This window comes from Lithobates pipiens, unplaced genomic scaffold (genome assembly GCF_037356315.1).
Source record: "Lithobates pipiens isolate NorthernLeopardFrog02 unplaced genomic scaffold, aLitPip1_a1.2 Scaffold_8, whole genome shotgun sequence".
Classification (NCBI taxonomy): domain Eukaryota; kingdom Metazoa; phylum Chordata; class Amphibia; order Anura; family Ranidae; genus Lithobates; species Lithobates pipiens.
Genome location: NW_027507903.1, coordinates 661,214,530 through 661,240,320, shown reverse-complemented (window position 1 = coordinate 661,240,320; position 25,791 = coordinate 661,214,530). Strand labels below are relative to the sequence as shown.

The 25,791-nt window shown below is 44.7% G+C and overlaps 1 protein-coding gene across 2 annotated transcripts in view; it reads right to left on the bottom strand.

Moving 5' to 3' along the window:
- LOC143961821 (phospholipid scramblase 1-like) overlaps positions 1 to 25,791 on the bottom strand; it is an 85,216-nt gene that overhangs the window by 45,738 nt on the left and 13,687 nt on the right. For both annotated transcript variants that reach the window (XM_077471154.1, XM_077471153.1), the window contains exons 2-3: positions 4,626 to 4,672; positions 1,301 to 1,545 (exon numbers count right to left, since the gene is read on the bottom strand). In XM_077471154.1, coding sequence (XP_077327280.1) covers positions 1,301 to 1,545; positions 4,626 to 4,638 — 258 coding nt within the window. In that variant the 5' untranslated portion in view covers positions 4,639 to 4,672. The remainder of the gene's footprint in view (positions 1 to 1,300; positions 1,546 to 4,625; positions 4,673 to 25,791) is intronic.

The following is a 25,791-nucleotide window of genomic DNA, read 5'->3' as shown; positions in this document are numbered from 1 at the left end:
GACACAGTACCATACCCTAAGACAGGACTATAGAACACCTCCTCTCTATTTTATAGAGAGGAGTAGAGTGGGAGGTGTTTTGTAGTCTTGTTCTATGGTGAGAACACTGCTCACCCACAGATATGGTACAGTGAGTGATTTTTGTCACCCTAGGACAGCACTATAGTGCACCTCCCCTTCATGTTACATAGACAACTACATGAGAAGGTGTTCTGTAGACCCTTTCTAGGGTGACAACACTGCTTGTCCTCACACACAGTAAAGTTAGAGTTTTCATCCTAAGACAGCACTACAGAACTCCTCCCCTCCATTTTATGTAGATGGGTAGAGGAGGAGGTGTTTTTTAGTGAGTGTTGTCCCTCTAGGACAGGACTACAAAATGCATCCCTCCTGCTTTATGGAAATTAGTAGACAGGGAGGTGTCCTGTAGTCCTCTCCTAAGGGGACATCTCTGATCCTTAGATTGATACAGTACATCCGAGTGTTTTTTCACCCTAGGACGTGACTACAGAACACCCCCCCCCCCTTCTTTTTATGGAAATGAGTAGAGAGGGAGGCGTTTTGTAGTCGTGCTCTAGGGTGCTAATGCTAATCCTTAATAGCCTCTCTGTTATGTAGATGAGTGAAGGGGGAGGTGTTCTGTAGTCCTATCCTAGGGTGACTGCGCCGAGCTTTTATTCTGTCCTAGTGACCACCAACTCCTAAATTTGATGTATGGGTGTCACAGGGACTGTCGGTAATAAGAATATTCAGGAACTGTTAACTCTTCTATCAAAAAAAAAAAAAATACTGAAATGATATTTTCCACAGCCGATTACTCGGCACTGGCACCATTGAGTGATGAGACACTGGCAGTATTTTCAGGTGAAGGTTCCCCCAGGAAGGGGCCCCTCAGGGAATGTCTGATGGCACACACAGGCTCGGACCCCACTTTCCTCTACTGCAGGTAAAGCAAAATCATCCTGGTCAAGGACCGCCCCCGGCCTGTGATTGGATAGGGGAAGAGCAATATCTGTTGAGGTCACCTATTGCTCTCCCATCCAATCAGGAAGCTCCCTGTGCTGTGTAGTAGAGCCTGATTGGCTCCTATTGATGCCCCTCCTCCTCTCCTAATCTGAAGCTGAGGGACATCGGAGAGCTAGGTCTGAGGTCCTACGTCTATGGGGTGTCACAGACAGTACTCACTGCAGGCGGAGATCAGTGTACACATAGGTAAGTAGGTAGGTATGTATGGAGTAGGCATTTATGGAATATCAGACATGGAGTATACACACAGGTAGGTAGACAGACAGGTAGTTACCTGACTAAGGTATTCCAAAGCATTTGGGGTGCTCCCGCTGCTGACGGGCATATAAGGTGCTCCTGCTGGCTCCAGCTGTGGGCGGGGGTGCATGTGGTGCTGTGGGGGGACGCTGCACCCACCTCCGGGGTAATCATGGAATCCAGGAGAAGGAGGTAAAGGAGCGGGTGGAGCGGAGGGGGCGGTGGGATACGGTGGAGTGGGATAAGGGGGGTTGGGGTATCCCGGAGCAGGTGAGGAGTAACCTGGGGAAGGAAACACAGGATTACAGACTAGAGAAAACCAATCCAGCCTATACACAATGACATTATATACAGAGAGGATACTACCACCACCATCTTCACCACCACCATCTTCATCACCACCACCACCATCACCATCATCTCCAACACCACCAATTATCATCCATCATCACTACTAATCATCATCCATCAACTGCACAACCACCACCATCAAATCATCATCTTCACCACCATCATCATCATAGTCAACACCAGCACCACCATTATCATCTCCACCATCATCACCATCATCTCCACCACCACCAATTATCATCATCCATCAACTGCACAACCACCACCATCAAATGATCATCATCATTTCTACCACCACCAATCATTATCCATCATCTTCACCACCACCACCCCCACCATCATCTCCAACAGCACCAATTATCATTAATCATCATCCATCATCTGCACAACCACCACCATCAAATGATCATCATCATCTTCGCCACCATCATCATCATAGTCAACACCAGCACCACCATTATCTCATCATCATCATCTCCACCACGATCATCTCCACCACCACCGCCTTTATCATTTCTACCACCACCAATCATTATCCATCATCATCACCACCACCATCACCACCACTGCCGCCAATCATCATACATCAACTGCACAACCACCACCATCAAATAATCATCATCATCATCTTCACCCCCATCATCATCATAGTCACCACCAGCACCACCATTATCATCTCCACCACCACCACCGCCTTTATCATTTCTACCACCACCAATCATTATCCATCATCATCTCCCCCACCATCACCATCATCATCTCCCCCACCATCACCCATCATCATCATTATCATTATCAATATTCATTATCATCACTACTAATCATCATCCGTCAACTGCACAACCACCACCATCAAATAATAATCATCATCATCATCTCCGCTACCACAAGCATCATGGTAGAGAGAAAGATATCACTGCTCCAGGTAGGACAAGCGACAGTAGAAAACCTTCTCATCCAGCTTGGAAGCCCAGGTGCCGGTGTTCTGACATATAGAGTCCGGCCATCTAAAAGTGTCCGCCCGTATTGTGCAGGCGCAGCGCTTGCGCAGTACGGAGCAGAAGGAGATTCGGAAAATCTCTGAAGATGAACGGCGCCTGTGCCGTAAGTCCAGGTGGAAGCCCCACCATCCAAGTGGACATAGGGTTGCACATATTAGAGGGCCCCTTGCGGGCTCGCTTCGCTCGCCATGCTTCGGGCACGGCCTCGCTGCGCTCGGCTCTTTTTACTTGGATGGTGGGGCTAGAACCTGGACTCAAGGCGCAGGCGCCGTTCATCTTCGGCTAATTTCGGAATCTGCTTGTCCTGTGTACTGCGCATGTGCAGTACACAGCGGACACTATCCGATGGGGGACATTATGTGATAGGACACCGGCAATGCATAGAGCAATCAAAAACAGTTAGAAGATCTGGACAGCCGCACTCAAAAAACATTTTTTTGCCTTTTATTCAAAAATTCTTGTGAACAAAAATACAAGTCACAGCAGGAACAAACAGGAGCTAACGCGTTTCACACTTCAATGTAGTGCTTAGTCATAGCTAGTCACCACCAGCGCCGCCGTTATCTCCACCACCATCACCCATCATCATCATCTCCACCATCTTTATCATTTCCACCACCACCAATCATTATCCATCATCATCACCACCACCACCACCAATCATCATCCATCCATCAACTACACAACCACCATCAAATAATCATCATTATCACCATCATCATAGTCACCACCATTATCACCACCACTATCATCATATTCACCACTACCATCTTCATCATCTACATCATCAGAACATCATCCTCTCCAACACCATCATCTTCACAACCATCATCTCCACAATCATCATCAGAACATTATCATCTCCACCATCATCGTAAATCTTCATCACCACCACCAACTCCATCATCATATTCTCCTCCATCATCCTCTCAAACACCACCATCATCATCATCTCCACCATCATTATCTTCATCACCACCATCATCGTCATCTTCACCATCACCACCACCATCATCGTCATCTTCACCATCACCACCACCACATCACCACCATCATCTCCATCACCAGCATAATCTCTATCATCAGAACATCATCATCTCCACCGCCATCAACATCACCTTCTCCACCCCCACCACCATCTCTATCATCAGAACATCATCATCTCCACCACCATCAACATCACCTTCTCCACCCCCACCACCATCTCTATCATTAGAACATCATCATCTTCACCACTATCATCATTAGTGCTATCATCATCTCCACCACCACCTCCACCATCCTCAACACCACCACCACAACCACAAAACCATCATCTCCATCACTATCATCATCAACACTATCATCTCCACCACCATCAGAACATCATCATCTCCATCCCTATCATCATCATTAACACTATCATCATCTCCACCACCGTCAACATCATCTTCTCCACCCCCACCACCATACCACCCCATCATCTCCACCACTACCAACATCATCTTCACCACTCCAACTGCCATCATCTCCACCACCACCATCTTTACCACCACCATCATCATCTCTATCATCAGAACATATCATCTCCAACACTATCATCATCCCCACCACCATCATCATCTTCTCCACCACCATCATCTCCACAACCACACCACCCCTTCATCTCCACCACCGCAAACATCTTCAAAACCCCATCATCTCCACCACTACCAACATCATCTTCACCACCCCAACTACCATCATCTTTACCACCATTATCATCAGAACTTCATCATAGCCACCACCACCATCACCATCGTCTTAGCCTTCACCATCTCCACAATCATCATCTCCACCAGCACCACCATCATCACCTCCCCCACGACCACCATTGTCATCAATCATCATCATCTCCACCACCACCATCATCGTCATCATCAATCCATTGGTTCTCCTCGAAGTATATTACAGTCTAGCAGTGCTCCTAGCAGCTTCTCAGATATTTGAATACAATTGATCCCTCCCCCTGGTGTGATGTCATCCTCTTACCTGGAGCCGCCATGTTTATGTCCTTGCTGTCCCACACATCCGATGCCCTGCAAAACACAAAAGATGGAGGGATTAGGGGTAGGCATTTTTTTGGCTAATGACACTGGTTAGCATGGACACCCTGACCGGTCTGTGGCTACACAACCCCAATACACAACAACCTGCGATGCTCTGTGTGTTCCGACACCTTTATATCACAACCAGCATCCACTTCTTCACCAATTTGAGCTCCAGTATCTCTTCCATTGGACTGGACTACATGGACCAGTCTTCACATTCTCACGTGTACCAGGGAGCCGTGGTTTAGTCATGGGGACCCTTAGTTCCACCCGCCTCTGAGGACCGACCCTTAGTTCCGCCCCCTACCCGCCTCTGAGGATCGACCCTTAGTTCCACCCCCTACCCACCTCCCAGTACCGACCCTTAGTTCCACCCGCCTCTGAGGACCGACCCTTAGTTCCACCCCTTACCCGCCTCCCAGTACCGACCCTTAGTTCCACCCCTACCCGCCTCTGAGGACCAACCCTTTAGTTCCACCCCCTACCCGCCTCTGAGGACCGATCCTTAGTTCCACCCCCTACTGCCTCTGAGGACCAATCCTTAGTCCCACCCCCCTACCCACCTCTGAGGACCGACACTTCGTTCCACCCCCTACCCACCTCCCAGTACCGACCCTTAGTTCCACCCCCTACCCGCCTCTGAGGATCGACCCTTAGTTCCACCCCCTACCCACCTCCCAGTACCGACCCTTAGTTCCACCCGCCTCTGAGGACCGACCCTTAGTTCCACCCCTTACCCGCCTCCCAGTACCGACCCTTAGTTCCACCCCTACCCGCCTCTGAGGACCAACCCTTTAGTTCCACCCCCTACCCGCCTCTGAGGACCGATCCTTAGTTCCACCCCCTACTGCCTCTGAGGACCAATCCTTAGTCCCACCCCCCTACCCACCTCTGAGGACCGACACTTCGTTCCACCCCCTACCCACCTCCCAGTACCGACCCTTAGTTCCACCCCCTACCCACCTCTGGAGGACCAACCCTTAGTTCCACCCCCTACCCGCCTCTGAGGACCGATCCTTAGTTCCACCCCCTACCGCCTCTGAGGACCAATCCTTAGTTCCACCCCCTACCCACCTCTGAGGACCGACACTTCGTTCCACCCCCTACCCACCTCCCAGTACTGACCCTTAGTTCCACCCCCTACCCGCCTCTGGAGGACCAACCCTTAGTTCCACCCCCTACCCGCCTCTGAGGACCAACCCTTAGTTCCACCCCCTACCCGCCTCTGAGGACCAACCCTTAGTTCCACCCCCTACCCACCTCTGAGGACCAACCCTTAGTTCCACCCCCTACCCGCCTCTGAAGACCAATCCTTAGTTCCACCCCCTACCTGCCTCTGAAGACCAACCCTTAGTTCCACCCCCTACCCACCTCCCAGTACCAACCCTTAGTTCCACCCCCTACCCGCCTCTGAGGACCAACCCTTAGTTCCACCTCCCAGTACCGACCCTTAGTTTCAACCGCTACCCGCCTCTGAGGACAGACACTTAGTTCCACCCCCTACCCACCTCCCAGGACCGACCCTAAATTCTACCCCCTACCCGCCTCTGAGGACCGACACTTAGTTCCACCTCCCAGGACCGACCCTAAATTCTACCCCCTACCCGCCTCTAAAGACCGACACTTAGTTCCACCCCCTACCCGCCTCTGAGGACCGACACTTAGTTCCACCCTCTACCCGCCTCTGAGGATCAACCCTTAGTTCCACCCTGTATTCCGCCTCCCAGTACCGACCCAAGTATCATTTTGTGGTGATAAATAATTTGTATGGAATTTTGAAAAGAATATAAACAAACGTAAACGAATATGAATAAATGTAAAAAATAAATAAAAAAATTGCAACAGTAGATCTCTCACACCACAATAGGCTCCCCCAGCAACAATATACCCCCCTCAGTAACAATAGATCCCTCACCCCACAAGAGACTCCCCCAGCAACAATGGGCCCCACTCTAGCAACAATAGAGCCCCCAGCAACAATGGAACCCACCTCAACAATAGATCCCTCATACAACAATAGACTCCCCCAGCAACAATGGATCCCACCCCAGCAACAATAGGTCCCACCAGAAGCAAAATATCCCCCCAACAATAGACCTCACTGCAGCAACAATAGATCCATCACATAACAATAGATCTCTCGCACAATAGACTCGCCCAGAAACAATAGGTCCCCCCAGAAGCAGCAGATCCCTCCAACAACAATAGACCTCACTGCAGAAACATTATATCCCCCAGCAACAATAGGTCCCCCCAGAAGCAACAGATCCCTCCAACAACAATAGATCTCACTGCAGCAACAATATACCCCACCTCCGCAACAATGGATCCTTCACACCACAACAGGATCCCCCAGCAACAATGGATCCCACCCCGGCAACAATAGGTTCCCTCAGCAACCATAGCCCCCCCCAGCAAAAATAGACCCTACCCTGGCAACAATAGGTCCCCCCCCAGAAGCAACAGATCTCTCCAACAACAATAGACCTCACTGCTGCAACAACAGACCCCACATCAGCAACAATTGATCCCTCACACAATAGGCTCACCTAGCAAAAAGAGGTCACCCCCAGCAACAATAGACCCCACCCAGCAACAATAGGTCCCCCCAGAAGCAACAGATCCCTCCAACAATAGACCTCATTGCAGCAATAATAGATCCCTCTCGCAACAACAGATCCCACCTCAGAAACAATAGATCCCTTACACAACAATAGACTCCACCAGCAACAATAGCCCCCCCCCCCCAAGCAACAGATCCCTCCAACAATATACCTCACTGAAGCAACAATAGATCTCTCTCACAACAATAGACTAACCCAGCAACAATGAACTTCACCCCAACACCATAAAACTCCACCCCAGCAACATAAGACTCCACCCCAGCAACAATAGATCCCTCAGACAACAGTAGACTTCCCCAGCAACAATACAATAGGTCCCCCCCAGAAGCAACAGATCCCTCCAACAATAGACCTCACTGCAGCAACAATAGATCCCTCTCACAACAATAGACTCAACCAGCAACAATAGACTCAACCATCAACCATAGACTCAACCAGCAACCATAGACTCAACCCCAGCAACCATAGACTCAACCTCAGCAACCATAGACTCAACCCCAGCAACCATAGACTCAACCTCAGCAACCATAGACTCAACCCCAGCAACCATAGATCCCACCCCAGCAACCATAGATCCCACCCCAGCAACCATAGATCCCACCTCACTAACAATAGACCCCACCTCACTAACAATAGACTCCCCCAGCAACCATAGACCCCACCTCACTAACAATAGACTCCCCAAGCAACAATAGACCCCACCCCAGCAACAATAGTTCCCCCACACAACCAAAGACCCCCCACACAGCAACAATGGACCGCCCACAACAAAATACCACCCCAGCAACAAAAGATCCACCCCAGCAGCAACAACAGATCTCCCAGCATACAGCAACAATAGACCCCCTCCCTCAATACTGGATTCCTACCAGCAACATAAGACCCCCCCCCCAGCAACAATAGACCCTCACACAAAACCAGATCCCCACCAGTGACAATAGATCCCCCAGCAGGCAGCATCAATAGACCCTCCAGCCCACCACACTACCCTTACCATTACATACACAACTATATACTGTATATAGTTAGGAACTCGTTTCTGTAGAACCTCTGAAGACGGGAGGGAAGGATCCAGAGTCCGGCGCTGGCACTGAGGTCACGGTGAGTATTGCAGTGATCACCGACATGGAAATACGTATTGAAGGAGAGGAGGGAGAGGAAGGAGAGGAGGGAGAGGGATCTGCTCATTATTTGATAAGAAAAGAAAAAACTGAGAATTTTCATTTTACTGAAATAACAGGAAATGATTCATCTGAGCGCACTCATTAGACGGGGGACATCAGCTGACCTCTGACCTCCCATTCAGTCTCCTACAGGAGTACCGTCTCCTCTCTTCCTCCGATTTCACCGCACACTGTGAGCTTCTCACCGTGTGCATCAGAAGCTGCAGCAAGTCAGATAGCTGGAGGAACGTCCGGCATCATCTAGCCCTCTCCTCCCCAACCTGACGACCCTGGCCCCTCCCCCTTTTTTTTTTCATTCATCGGATTTCCGTTCCTTCAGTCATAAAAGGCTCAGCATCACATGTGGGCGTTACCTATGCAAATGAAGTCTGCCTGGGAACGCCCGCTCCTCCAGACTGACACCCACCCATCAAGGCATTTAGATATTTACATAACTCCTCCCACTGCCTGCATCAGGACTGAGGTCTCCTGAGAGGAGGCGGAGTACTGAGGCCGGGGGGGGGGGGGGGTGGGATCTTTCCATAATGGTCACTCCCACCAGCCTGATCCGCCTGCGTTGCATAGAGGAGCGCAGAGACCCGGTGATGTCATAAAGAACGGAAAGGTCGTATATGTAAAATGTCATGAGGGGGAGGGAAAATATAACCTTCAGCTTCAGTAACGGGCCTTGGACGGTTCCTCCAGCTCCCCGGGTCGGATTTAACCCTCTGTGACCGTCACAAAGAAGAAATTAAAGTGACAGTACATACAGTACACCATCATCTATTTGTCTCTGACCGGTGTCTTGTAAAATAGTGTCCCCCATCAGAAGCTGTCCCCTGCGTACTGCGCATGCACAGTACACAGGAACACAGATTCCGAAAATTGCCGAGGACGAACGGCGCCTGCGCCGTGAGTCCAGGTTCTATCCCCACCATCCAAGTGGACATAGAGTTAGAATAAAAAAGAGCCGAGCGGAGCGAGGCCGAGCCCGAAGCGTGGCGAGCGAGGGGCCCTCTAAAATTCTTAACCCTATGTCCGCTTGGATAGTGGGGCTATCTCCTCCACTGATGGCGCAGGCGCCTTTCAACTTCGGAGTTTTTCAGAAGCTTCGGCTGCTCCGTACTGCGCATGCGCAGTACGGAGCGGACAGCATATGATGGGCGGACTGTATTAGGCAGAACACCGGCGTTCCGCTAAATCCTGAAAACTTGTAGAAGATGAAAAAAAACTAAAATCGAATGGGACGTTCTCGGGTCGCTCTTCATACTTCCGGCTCTCCTACCAAACATGACTATACTATAAATATTATTACCATGGAGGGGTCAGCCGCAGAGAAGCGGGAAGGGTTAATGAGCGGAACGGGGGAGGGGGTGAGGGGGTTGGGTGGGGGGGTTGGATGAGGTCACAGTTTGGCCACTTTCACAGGAAATGAGAAGAAGTCACGATAGGAGGACATTTCCTCTCCAGCCTCGGACAGAGCTGGAAAAACCTTCCATTTCTGCCCTCGGATACAAACACAGGGGGGCGCTACATCCTCTACTACTGATATCCAGGAGGTGTGAAGGGCGCTCTCTCCGACTGGGGTGAAGCGCGCTGTTACCATGTACTAAAACACCCCCAAAACTAGAAACACCCCCAAAACTAGAAATAAAAACTAGAAACACCCCCAAAAACTAGAAAAAAAAAAAACTAGAAACACCCTCAAAACTAAAAGACCCCCAAAACTAGAAAAAAAAAACAAACACCTCCAAAACTAGAAAAAAAAAACAAACTTGAAAAAACCCAAAACTAGAAACACCCCCAAAACTAAAACACCCCCAAAACTAGAAAAAAAAACTAGAAACACCCCCAAAACTAGAAAAAAAAACTAGAAACACCCCCAAAACTAGAAAAAGAAATAGAAACAACCTCAAAACTAAAACACCCCCAAAACTAGAAAAAAAAAAACTAGAAACACCCCCAAAACTAGAAAAAAACCAAAACTAGAAACACCCCCAAAACTAGAAAAAAAGAACTAGAAACACCCTCAAAACTAAAACACCCTCAAAACTAGAAACACCCCCAAAACTAAAACACCCCCAAAACTAGAAAAAAAAAACTAGAAACACCCCCAAAACTAGAAAAAAAACCAAAACTAGAAAAAACCCAAAACTAGAAACACCCCCAAAACTAAAAAAACCCAAAACTAGAAAAACAAAGCAAAACTAGAAACACTCCCAAAACTAAAACACCCCCAAAACTAAAACACCCCAAAAGAAAAAACACCCCCAAAACTAGAAAAAAACAAACAAAACTAAAAAAAACAAACAAAACTAAAAAAAACAAACAAAACTAGAAACACCCCCAAAACTAGAAAAAAAGAACTAGAAACACCCTCAAAACTAAAACACCCCCAAAACTAGAAAAAAAAACTAGAAACACCCCCAAAACGAAAACACCCCCAAAACTAGAAAAAAAAAACTAGAAACACCCCCAAAACTAGAAAAAAAAACAAAACTAGAAAAAACCCAAAACTAGAAACACCCCCAAAACTAAAACACCCCCAAAACTAGAAAAAACAAAACTAGAAACACCCCCAAAACTAAAACACCCCCAAAACTAGAAAAAACAAAACTAGAAACACCCCAAAACTAAAACACCCCCAAAACTAGAAAAAACAAAACTAGAAACACCCCAAAACTAAAACACCCCCAAAACTAGAAAAAAACAAAACTAGAAACATCCTTAAAACTAAAACCCCTCCAAAACTAAAAAAACAAACAAAACTAGAAACACCCTCAAAACTAGAGACACCCCCAAAACTAGAAAAAAGAAACAAAACTAGAAACACCCCCAAAACTAGAAACACCCCCAAAACTTAAAACACACCTGAAACACCCCCAAAACTTAAAACACCTCCACACAAAATATTGACACTTTGGGGCCAATTTTGGACATTTTCACTTAGGGGGTGTACTGACTTTTGTTGCCAGCGGTTTAGACATTAATGGCTGTGTGTTGAGTTATTTTTAGGGGACAGGAAATGTACACTGTTATACAAGCTGTACACTCACTACTTTACATTGTAGACAAGTGTCATTTCTTCAGTGTTGTCACATGAAAAAAGATTTACAAAAAACTCACTTAATGTGAGATACTCTATGTGTGTATATGCATATATAGATAGAAGAAAATATTTACAAAAACGAGAGGGGTGTACTTACTTTTGTGAGATACTGTATATGAGAAGCAGTGGGGGAGGGGCACACCAAATGGTCACAGAACCCCAACTCAGTTAGGCCCCATACATACTATTAGATTTTATGCAAATTTTTGCCTTCAGATTTACCAAAAACATAAAATATGAGTTCAAACCTTAAGAGTTTCAATTTGTATGCTATCGGGCAGGCTCCTCGCACTACATGGTGGTAAATCTGAAGACAAAAATCTGCAGAAAATCTAATAGTGTGTGTGTGTGTGTGTGTGTGTGTGTGTGTGTGGGGTCTTAGTGATTAGTAAAATCAGAGATCCGACGCGTTTCAGGAGGTTCAAAAGCCATTCAAACAACAGAAAGTACTGCATTTGGCCACTAGATGGTGTGAAGTATCAAAAGAAATTTCTAGGCTACTTAGCTCCATCTAGTGGCCAGATCCAGTATTTTCTGTTATAAATGAACAGTTTACCAGCAAACAGAACAGCCATAGCCTTCTTACATTCGCTTTTTGCCCCGTTCACACAGAATGAACGTACTTGAACTTAGCTATGCTATTTTTTCTTACAAATGCACCCCTAAACTTTAGAATGTGCCCACATTGACAGCACCCCCCCCCCAGAACAGGGTCAGGTGAAGGGGATATACATGAGGGCGGCAGGAAGACCTAATACACAACGCGGGCAGCCGGGCACACAGCGGGCACACCGTATCACCACCGACTCTCAGGCAGAGCAGGAACAACAACAACAATTCTCAGAATGCGGAATCTTGAGAACCGAAAGTTGCAAAATTGCAGAAGATAAGATCAGGCGTTCGCTCAGCTGCTTCACCACAGGAAGGCGATGACATCACCCAGAAACGTCACATGGTCCATGGGTGCCCAGCTAATGTACACGCTGATCACATGCTTAAAAGGGAAAGCCAGCCCAGGACCTATAATTAGACAATCGGAGCTACAGGGACCCAATCAGAGCTTGGCGTCCTGGTGCGTTGCATATTGCTTTAAGGCTGACCACCAATCACAGGAATGACTGGCAATGCACCAGAATAACCCTCCCCCCCCCCCACAAGAAAAAAGACATTCTCCATTTTTGCCAATGTAGCGCAACCCAACACTAGGTGGGGATCACCGTGTGTAGGGCTCAATCGTCTGAATGTGTTGGAAGTGACATTTAGAATGAGTTGCACCACAATATGCTAATTTACATAATGCTAACATGCATTGTGGTAACATGTCTGCTCGGGTTTACTCCCACACTCCAAAGTCAGGCTGGTCACACAACTGGCCTCTGTCCATATTGGCCCCCTGACTAGTTTAGCCCCGTTTATATTTGCCCCTGACTAGTTTGGCCCCTGACTATATTTGCCCCTGACTAGTTTGGCCCCCTGGCTATATTTGCCCTTAACTAGTTTGGCCCACTGACTATATTTGCCCCTGACTATATCTGCCCCTGACTAGTTTGGCCCCCTGACTATATTTGCCCCTGACTAGTTTGGCCCCCTGACTATATTTGCCCCTGACTAGTTTGGCCCACTGACTATATTTGCCCCTGACTATATTTGCCCCTGACTAGTTTGACCCCCTGACTAGTTTGGCCTCCGTCTATATTTGCCCCCGTCTATATGTGCCCCTGACTAGTTTGACCCCCTGACTAGTTTGGCCCCCTGACTATATTTGCCCCTGACTAGTTTGGCCCACTGACTATATCTTCCCCTGACTATATCTGCCCCTGACTAGTTTGACCCCCTGCCTAGTTTGGCCCCGTCTATATTTGCCCCTGTCTATATGTGCCCCTGACTAGTTTGGCCCCCTGACTATATTTGCCCATGACTAGTTTGGCAACCTCACTAGTTTGGCCCCCGTTTATATTTGCCCCTGACTAGTTTGGCCCCCTGAATTGTTTGGCCCCCGCCTATATTTGTCCACTGACTATATTTGCCCCTGACTAGTTTGGCAACCTGACTAGTTTGTCCCCTGTCTATATTTGCCCCTGACTACTTTGGCCCCTGACTATATTTGCCCTGACTAGTTTGCCCCCCTGACTAGTTTGCCCCTGACTATATTTGCCCCTGACTAGTTTGGCCCCCATTTATATTTGCCCCTGACTAGTTTGGCCCCCTGAATTGTTTGGCCCCCGCCTATATTTGTCCACTGACTATATTTGCCCCTGACTAGTTTGGCAACCTGACTAGTTTGTCCCCTGTCTATATTTGCCCCTGACTAGTTTGCCCCCTGACTAGTTTGGCCCCCTGGCTATATTTGCCCTGACTAGTTTGGCCCCCTGACTACTTTGGCCCCCTGACTATATTTGCCCCTGACTAGTTTGCCCCCCTGACCATATTTGCCTTGACTAGTTTGGCCCCCTGGCTATATTTGCCCTGACTAATTTGGCCCCCTGACTATATTTGCCCCTGACTAGTTTGGCTCCTGTCTATATGTGCCCCTGACTAGTTTGGCCCCCTGACTATATTTGCCCCTGTCTATATTTGCCCCTGACTAGTTTGGCCCACTGACTATATTTGCCCATTGCTAGTTTGGCCCCCTGACTAGTTTGGCCCCTGTCTATATCTGCCCCTGATTAGTTTGGCTCCGTCTATATTTGCCCCTGATAGACTGGCCCCTTGACTATATTTGCCCCTGACTAGTTTGTCCCCTAACAAAACAAATGGCCCCTCCCCCCACATATAATTGGCCTTAACATCAAGGAGCACATGGAAGGGAAAACGCATAAAAGACAAAAGCAGAACATTCCATCGATCAACTCACCAACCAGCCTGCTGACCAACCAGATTAACCGGTCCAACAGTCTGTGATAAAAACGGGTTTAGTTATCACGTATTTGCAAACACATGAAATCTGTAAGGCCCCTTCACAGCAGCCTGTGTATTGCTTGCAGTCCTAAACACTACTGAATGTATGAGAGTCTCCACAGTGGGAGGACAGGCAATGGACAGATGAGGGGCAGGTAGGCCTGGAGCCAGCCCAATACCCTTTAAAGGAAGTTTGGCCCCTGTCTATATCTGCCCCTGACTAGTTTGGCCCCTGTCTATATCTGCCCCTGACTAGTTTGGCCCCTGTCTATATTTGTCCCTGACTTGTTTTGCCCCTTTCTATATCTACCCCTGACTAGTTTGGCCCCTATCTATATCTGCCCCCTGACTAGTTTGGCCCCGGTCTATATCTGCCCCTGACTAGTTTGGCTCCGTCTATATTTGCCCCTGACTAGTTTGGCCCCTGTCTATATTTGCCCCTGACTAGTTTGGCCCCTGTCTATATTTGCCCCTGACTAGTTTGGCCCACTGACTATATCTGCCCCTGACTAGTTTGACCCCCTGACTAGTTTGGCCCCGTCTATATGTGCCCCTGACTAGTTTGGCCCCCTGACTATATTTGTCCATGACTAGTTTGGCAACCTCACTAGTTTGGGCCCCATTTATATTTGCCCCTGACTAGTTTGGCCCCCTGAATTGTTTGGCCCCCGTCTATATTTGTCCACTGACTATATTTGCCCCTGACTAGTTTGGCAACCTGACTAGTTTGGCCCCTGTCTATATTTGCCCTCGACTAGTTTGCCCCCCTGACTAGTTTGGCCCCCTGGCTATATTTGCCCTGACTAGTTTGCCCGACTATATTTGCCCCTGACTAGTTTGGCCCCCTGGCTATATTTGCCCCTAACTAGTTTGGCCCCTGTCTATATCTGCCCCTGACTAGTTTGGCCCCTGTCTATATCTGCCCCTGACTAGTTTGGCCCCTGTCTATATCTGCCCCTGACTAGTTTGGCTCCATCTATATTTGCCCCTTTCTATATCTGCCCCTGACTAGTTTGGCCCCTGACTATATCTGCCCCCTGACTAGTTTGGCCCCTGTCTATATCTGCCCCTGACTAGTTTGGCCCCTGTCTATATCTGCCCCTGACTAGCTTGGCTCCGTCTATATTTGCCCCTGACTAGTTTGGCCCCTGTCTATATCTGCCCCTAACTAGTTTGGCCCCTGTCTATATTTGCCCCTGACTAGTTTGGCCCCTTTCTATATCTGCCCCTGACTAGTTTGGCCCCTGTCTATATCTGCCCCTGACTAGTTTGGCCCCTTTCTATATCTGCTCCTGACTAGTTTGGCCCCCGTCTAAATTTGCCCCTGTCTAGTTTGGCCCCTTTCTATGTCTGCCCCTGACTAGTTTGGCCCCTTTCTATATTTGCCCCTGACTAGTTTGGCCCCTGTCTATATCTGCCCCTGACTAGTTGGCCCCTTTCTATAACTGCCCCTGACTAGTTTGGCCCCCGTCTAAATTTGCCCCTGTCTAGTTTGGCCCCTTTCTATATCTGACTAGTTTAGCCCCTCTCTATATCTGCCCCTGACTAGTTTGGCCCCTGTCTATATCTGCCCCTGACTAGTTTGGCCCCTTTATATACCTGCTCCTGACTAGTTTGGCCCCTGTCTATAGCTGCCCCTGACTAGTTTGGCCCCTGTTTAGTTTGGCCCTTGTCTATATCTGCCCCTGTCTAGTTTGGCCCCTGTCTATATTTGCCCCTGTCTAGTTTGGCCCCTGTCTATATTTGCCCCTGACTAGTTTGGCCCCTTTCTATATCTGCCCCTCACTAGTTTGGCCCCTTTCTATATCTGCCCCTCACTAGTTTGGCCCCTTTCTATATCTGCCCCTCACTAGTTTGGCCCCTGTCTAAATCTGCCCCTGACTAGTTTGGCCCCTGTCTATATCTGCCCCTGACTAGTTTGGCCCCTTTCTATAACTGCCCCTGACTAGTTTGGCCCCCGTCTAAATTTGCCCCTGTCTAGTTTGGCCCCTTTCTATATTTGCCACTGACTAGTTTGGCCCCTGTCTATATCTGCCCCTGACTAGTTTGGCCCCTGTCTATATCTGCCCCTGACTAGTTTGGCCCCTGTCTATATCTGCCCCTGACTAGTTTGGCCCCTGTCTATATCTGCCCCTGACTAGTTTGGCGCTTTTCTATATCTGCCCCTGACTAGTTTGACCCCCGTCTAAATTTGCCCCTGTCTAATTTGAACCCTTTCTATATCTGCCCCTGACTAGTTTGGCCCCTTTCTATATTTGCCCCTGACTAGTTTGGCCCCTTTCTATATTTGCCCCTGACTAGTTTGGCCCCTGTCTATATCTGCCCCTGACTAGTTTGGCCCCTGTCTATATCTGCCGCTCACTAGTTTGGCCCCTTTCTATATCTGCCCCTGACTAGTTTGGCCCCCGTCTAAATTTGCCCCTGTCTAGTTTGAACCCTTTCTATATCTGCCCCTGACTAGTTTGGCCCCTTTCTATATTTGCCCCTGACTAGTTTGGCCCCTGTCTATATCTGCCCCTGACTAGTTTGGCCCCTTTCTATATTTGCCCCTGACTAGTTTGGCCCCTTTCTATATTTGCCCCTGACTAGTTTGGCCCCTGTCTATATCTGCCCCTCACTAGTTTGGCCCCTTTCTATATCTGCCGCTCACTAGTTTGGCCCCTTTCTATATTTGCCCCTGACTAGTTTGGCCCCTTTCTATATTTGCCCCTGACTAGTTTGGCCCCTGTCTATATCTGCCCCTGACTAGTTTGGCCCCTGTCTATATCTGCCCCTGACTAGTTTGGCCCCTGTCTATATCTGCCGCTCACTAGTTTGGCCCCTTTCTATATCTGCCCCTGACTAGTTTGGCCCCCGTCTAAATTTGCCCCTGTCTAGTTTGAACCCTTTCTATATCTGCCCCTGACTAGTTTGGCCCCTTTCTATATCTGCCCCTCACTAGTTTGGCCCCTTTCTATATCTGCCGCTCACTAGTTTGGCCCCTTTCTATATTTGCCCCTGACTAGTTTGGCCCCTTTCTATATTTGCCCCTGACTAGTTTGGCCCCTGTCTATATCTGCCCCTGACTAGTTTGGCCCCTGTCTATATCTGCCGCTCACTAGTTTGGCCCCTTTCTATATTTGCCCCTGTCTAGTTTGAACCCTTTCTATATCTGCTCCTGACTAGTTTGGCCCCTGTCTATATCTGCTCCTGACTAGTTTGGCCCCTGTCTATATCTGCTCCTGACTAGTTTGGCCCCTGTCTATATCTGCTCCTGACTAGTTTGGCCCCTTTCTATATCTGCTCCTGACTAGTTTGGCCCCTTTCTATATCTGCCCCTGACTAGTTTGGCCCCCGTCTAAATTTGCCCCTGTCTAGTTTGAACCCTTTCTATATCTGCTCCTGACTAGTTTGGCCCCTGTCTATATCTGCTCCTGACTAGTTTGGCCCCTGTCTATATCTGCTCCTGACTAGTTTGGCCCCTGTCTATATCTGCTCCTGACTAGTTTGGCCCCTGTCTATATCTGCTCCTGACTAGTTTGGCCCCTTTCTATATCTGCCCCTGACTAGTTTGGCCCCTTTCTATATTTGCCCCTGACTAGTTTGGCCCCTTTCTATATTTGCCCCTGACTAGTTTGGCCCCTTTCTATATTTGCCCCTGACTAGTTTGGCCCCTGTCTATATCTGCCCCTGACTAGTTTGGCCCCCGTCTAAATTTGCCCCTGTCTAGTTTGAACCCTTTCTATATCTGCCCCTGACTAGTTTGGCCCCTTTCTATATCTGCCCCTGACTAGTTTGGCCCCTTTCTATATCTGCCCCTGACTAGTTTGGCCCCTTTCTATATCTGTCCCTGACTAGTTTGGCCCCTTTCTATATTTGCCCCTGACTAGTTTGGCCCCTTTCTATATCTGCCCCTGACTAGTTTGGCCCCCGTCTAAATTTGCCCCTGTCTAGTTTGAACCCTTTCTATATCTGCTCCTGACTAGTTTGGCCCCTGTCTATATCTGCTCCTGACTAGTTTGGCCCCTGTCTATATCTGCTCCTGACTAGTTTGGCCCCTGTCTATATCTGCTCCTGACTAGTTTGGCCCCTGTCTATATCTGCTCCTGACTAGTTTGGCCCCTGTCTATATCTGCTCCTGACTAGTTTGGCCCCTGTCTATATCTGCTCCTGACTAGTTTGGCCCCTGTCTATATCTGCTCCTGACTAGTTTGGCCCCTGTCTATATCTGCTCCTGACTAGTTTGGCCCCTGTCTATATCTGCTCCTGACTAGTTTGGCCCCTTTCTATATTTACCCCTGTGGTGTGAATCTCCCGGTGAATCCTTTATAAATTCACCCTTCACCATTCGTTCACCATTGGGGAAAAAAGAAAAACAATAAGGAGTTGTAGTTTGTGGAGAGAAGGAGGGGGAGGTGTTCTATAGTGCTGCCCACATGTGACAACACCGCCCCTCCACAGACACAGCACAGTGACCAACAGTTTTCTGCTTTAAAAAGAAAAAATAATAATAAAAACATTTGACCTGCACAGGGAATGTCCTAATAACATTCGTTATTTCCTCTTCTTGTACAGAGCGAAGGTACGTGCATTGTTCCTGGACCAGTCACTATGCAAATGTTATATATAGAGTAGAACTTTGACCCCCCACTATCTACGGCTGCAAATAACGATTATTTTCATATAATCGGCTAATAACATTAAAAAAAGTGTGCTGGTTTAGTAAATATGTAAAGTTTAAAAAAAAAAGGCAATTTATTCTTAAATATCTGTATGCAGTGCTAAATATAAACCAAGTATATGGTCAGGGGGCAAAATATCGAAACCGTAGACAGAAGAGATATACTGTATATATACTATTAGAGGAGATATACTGTATACACTGTATATACACTATTAGATGACTATTAAAGGAGATATATTGTATATACTATTAGAGGAGATATACTGGATACACTATTAGAGGAGATATACTGTATATATAGTATTAGAGGAGATATACTATATATACACTATTAGAGGAGATATACTGTATACACTGTATATACACTATTAGATGACTATTAAAGGAGATATATTGTATACACTATTAGAGGAGATATACTGTATATATACTATTAGAGGAGATATACTATATATATAGTATTAGAGGAGATATACTATATATATACTATTAGAGGAGATATACTATATATACACTATTAGAGGAGATATACTGTATACACTATTAGAGGAGATATACTGTATATACACTATTAGAGAAAATATAATGTATATACACTATTAGAGGAGATATACTGTATATATAGTATTAGAGGAGATATACTATATATACACTATTAGAGGAGATATACTGTATACACTATTAGAGGAGATATACTGTATATACACTATTAGAGAAAATATAATGTATATACACTATTAGAGGAGATATACTGTATATATATATATACTATTAGAGGAGATATACTGTATAAACTATTAGAGGATAGATATTGTATATATACTATTAGAGGAGATATACTGTATACACTATTAGAGGAGATATACTGTCTATATACTATTAGAGGAGATATACTGTATATACACTATTAGAGGAGATATACTGTATATACTATTAGAGGAGATATACTGTATACACTATTAGAGGAGATATACTGTATATACACTAGAGGAGATATACTGTATACACTATTAGAGGAGATATACTGTATATACACTAGAGGAGATATACTGTATACACTATTAGAGGAGATATACTGTATACACTATTAGAGGAGATATACTGTATATAAACTAGAGGAGATATACTGTATACACTATTAGAGGAGATATACTGTATATACACTATTAGAGGAGATATACTGTATATACACTATTAGAGGAGATATACTGTATACACTATTAGAGGAGATATACTGTATATACACTATTAGAGGAGATATACTGTATACACTATTAGAGGAGATATACTGTATATACACTATTAGAGAAAATATAATGTATATACACTATTAGAGGAGATATACTGTATATATAGTATTAGAGGAGATATACTATATATACACTATTAGAGGAGATATACTGTATACACTATTAGAGGAGATATACTGTATATACACTATTAGAGAAAATATAATGTATATACACTATTAGAGGAGATATACTGTAACTGGATATACACTATTAGAGGAAAAATACTGTATATATATATATACTATTAGAGGAGATATACTGTATAAACTATTAGAGGATAGATATTGTATATATACTATTAGAGGAGATATACTGTATACACTATTAGAGGAGATATACTGTCTATATACTATTAGAGGAGATATACTGTATATACACTATTAGAGGAGATATACTGTATATACTATTAGAGGAGATATACTGTATACACTATTAGAGGAGATATACTGTATATACACTAGAGGAGATATACTGTATACACTATTAGAGGAGATATACTGTATATACACTAGAGGAGATATACTGTATACACTATTAGAGGAGATATACTGTATACACTATTAGAGGAGATATACTGTATATAAACTAGAGGAGATATACTGTATACACTATTAGAGGAGATATACTGTATATACACTATTAGAGGAGATATACTGTATATACACTATTAGAGGAGATATACTGTATACACTATTAGAGGAGATATACTGTATATACACTATTAGAGGAGATATACTGTATACACTATTAGAGGAGATATACTGTATATACACTATTAGAGAAAATATAATGTATATACACTATTAGAGGAGATATACTGTATACACTATTAGAGGAGATATACTGTATACACTATTAGAGGAGATATACTGTATATACACTATTAGAGAAAATATAATGTATATACACTATTAGAGGAGATATACTGTAACTGGATATACACTATTAGAGGAAAAATACTGTATATATATATATACTATTAGAGGAGATATACTGTATATATATATATACTATTAGAGGAGATATACTGTATAAACTATTAGAGGATAGATATTGTATATATACTATTAGAGGAGATATACTGTATACACTATTAGAGGAGATATACTGTCTATATACTATTAGAGGAGATATACTGTATATACACTATTAGAGGAGATATACTGTATATACTATTAGAGGAGATATACTGTATACACTATTAGAGGAGATATACTGTATATACACTAGAGGAGATATACTGTATACACTATTAGAGGAGATATACTGTATATACACTAGAGGAGATATACTGTATACACTATTAGAGGAGATATACTGTATACACTATTAGAGGAGATATACTGTATATAAACTAGAGGAGATATACTGTATACACTATTAGAGGAGATATACTGTATATACACTATTAGAGGAGATATACTGTATATACACTATTAGAGGAGATATACTGTATACACTATTAGAGGAGATATACTGTATATACACTATTAGAGGAGATATACTGTATACACTATTAGAGGAGATATACTGTATACACTATTAGAGGAGATATACTGTATATACACTATTAGAGAAAATATAATGTATATACACTATTAGAGGAGATATACTGTATATATAGTATTAGAGGAGATATACTATATATACACTATTAGAGGAGATATACTGTATACACTATTAGAGGAGATATACTGTATATACACTATTAGAGAAAATATAATGTATATACACTATTAGAGGAGATATACTGTAACTGGATATACACTATTAGAGGAAAAATACTGTATATATATATATATACTATTAGAGGAGATATACTGTATAAACTATTAGAGGATAGATATTGTATATATACTATTAGAGGAGATATACTGTATACACTATTAGAGGAGATATACTGTCTATATACTATTAGAGGAGATATACTGTATATACACTATTAGAGGAGATATACTGTATATACTATTAGAGGAGATATACTGTATACACTATTAGAGGAGATATACTGTATATACACTAGAGGAGATATACTGTATACACTATTAGAGGAGATATACTGTATATACACTAGAGGAGATATACTGTATACACTATTAGAGGAGATATACTGTATACACTATTAGAGGAGATATACTGTATATAAACTAGAGGAGATATACTGTATACACTATTAGAGGAGATATACTGTATATACACTATTAGAGGAGATATACTGTATATACACTATTAGAGGAGATATACTGTATACACTATTAGAGGAGATATACTGTATATACACTATTAGAGGAGATATACTGTATACACTATTAGAGGAGATATACTGTATACACTATTAGAGGAGATATACTGTATATACACTATTAGAGAAAATATAATGTATATACACTATTAGAGGAGATATACTGTATATATAGTATTAGAGGAGATATACTATATATACACTATTAGAGGAGATATACTGTATACACTATTAGAGGAGATATACTGTATATACACTATTAGAGAAAATATAATGTATATACACTATTAGAGGAGATATACTGTAACTGGATATACACTATTAGAGGAAAAATACTGTATATATATATATACTATTAGAGGAGATATACTGTATAAACTATTAGAGGATAGATATTGTATATATACTATTAGAGGAGATATACTGTATACACTATTAGAGGAGATATACTGTCTATATACTATTAGAGGAGATATACTGTATATACACTATTAGAGGAGATATACTGTATATACTATTAGAGGAGATATACTGTATACACTATTAGAGGAGATATACTGTATATACACTAGAGGAGATATACTGTATACACTATTAGAGGAGATATACTGTATATACACTATTAGAGGAGATATACTGTATACACTATTAGAGGAGATATACTGTATACACTATTAGAGGAGATATACTGTATATAAACTAGAGGAGATATACTGTATACACTATTAGAGGAGATATACTGTATATACACTATTAGAGGAGATATACTGTATACACTATTAGAGGAGATATACTGTATATAAACTAGAGGAGATATACTGTATACACTATTAGAGGAGATATACTGTATATACACTATTAGAGGAGATATACTGTATATACACTATTAGAGGAGATATACTGTATACACTATTAGAGGAGATATACTGTATATACACTATTAGAGGAGATATACTGTATACACTATTAGAGGAGATATACTGTATACACTATTAGAGGAGATATACTGTATATACACTATTAGAGGAGATATACTGTATATACACTATTAGAGGAGATATACTGTATATACACTATTAGAGGAGATATACTGTATATACACTATTAGAGGAGATATACTGTATACACTATTAGAGGAGATATACTGTATATACACTACGTTTTGATTTTTGCACACGTGATTTTGTTGCGATTTGTTTTTTTTGGCGTTTTTTTTTGCCCAATTTGTTGCTGGGCAGATTAAAAATCACAAATTGCTGTAAAAAAGCATTAGGTGCCTTTCTGCAGCCTCTCCATTGAAGTCTATTGAACCAGAAAAGTACCGTTTTGCATAAAAAAAAAAAAAAGTCCCTGACCGTTTCCAAATACGCAGCGGCTGAAAAAAGCGCAGATGTGAGCGTGTCTCATAGGAAACCATGGAAATGAACTGCAATGCGTTCCTCCAAAAAGCACCAAAAAAAACCCAAAAAAGCACAGAGATGTCACCAGGTGTGAGACGTTCAGTAACATAACGGGGGATTAAAAAACTAAAATGAGCCCCTTTTATAGTACAAAACAAAGCAGATAATCCCACTGACTAATGGGCTAACAGCATCCTAGCAACCAACAGCTCAGTGCTACCGACAGCATCCTAGCAACCCACAGCTCAGTGCTACCGACAGCATCCTAGCAACCAACAGCTCAGTGCTACCACCAGCATCCTAGCAACCAACGGCTCAGTGCTACCGACAGCATCCTAGCAACCCACAGCTCAGTGCTACCGACAGCATTCTAGCAACCAACGGCTCAGTGCTACCGACAGCATCCTAGCAACCCACGGCTCAGTGCTACCGACAGCATCTTAGCAACCCACAGCTCAGTGCTACTGACAGCATCCTAGCAATCCACAGCTCAGTGCTACCAACAGCATTCTAGCAACTAATGGCTCAGTGCTACCAACAGCATCCTAGCAACTAATGGCTCAGTGCTACCATCAGCTTCCTAGCAACTAACGGCTCAGTGATACCGACAGCATCCTAGAAACTAACAGCTCAGTGCTACCGACAGCATCCTAGCAACCCACAGCTCAGTGCTACCGACAGCATCCTAGCAACCAACGGCTCAGTGCTACCGACAGCATCCTAGCAACCCACGGCTCAGTGCTACCGACAGCATCTTAGCAACCCACAGCTCAGTGCTACTGACAGCATCTTAGCAATCCACAGCTCAGTGCTACCGACAGCATTCTAGCAACTAATGGCTCAGTGCTACCAACAGCATCCTAGCAACTAATGGCTCAGTGCTACCATCAGCTTCCTAGCAACTAACGGCTCAGTGATACCGACAGCATCCTAGAAACTAACAGCTCAGTGCTACCGACAGCATCTTAGCAACCCACAGCTCAGTGCTACTGACAGCATCCTAGCAATCAATGGCTCAGTGCTACTGACAGCTTCCTAGTAACCAATAGCTCAGTGCTACCGACAGCATCCTAGCAACCAATGGCTCAGTGCTACCGACAGCATCCTAGCAACCCACAGCTCAGTGCTACCAACAGCTCAGTGCTACCGACAGCATCCTAGCAACCCACAGCTCAGTGCTACCGACAGCATCCTAGCAACCAATGGCTCAGTGCTACCGACAGCATCCTAGCAACCCACAGCTCAGTGCTACCGACAGCATCCTAGCAACCAACAGCTCAGTGCTACCGACAGCATCCTAGCAACCCACAGCTCAGTGCTACTGACAGCATCCTAGCAACCAACAGCTCAGTGCTACCGACAGCATCCTAGCAGCCCACAGCTCAGTGCTACCAACAGCTCAGTGCTACCGACAGCATCCTAGCAACCCACAGCTCAGTGCTACCGTCAGCATCCTAGCAACCAATGGCTCAGTGCTACCGACAGCATCCTAGCAACCCACAGCTCAGTGCTACCGACAGCATCCTAGCAACCAACAGCTCAGTGCTACCGACAGCATCCTAGCAACCCACAGCTCAGTGCTACCAACAGCATCCTAGCAACCAACAGCTCAGTGCTACCGACAGCATCCTAGCAACCCACAGCTCAGTGCTACCAACAGCTCAGTGCTACCGACAGCACCCTAGCAACCCACAGCTCAGTGCTACCGACAGCATC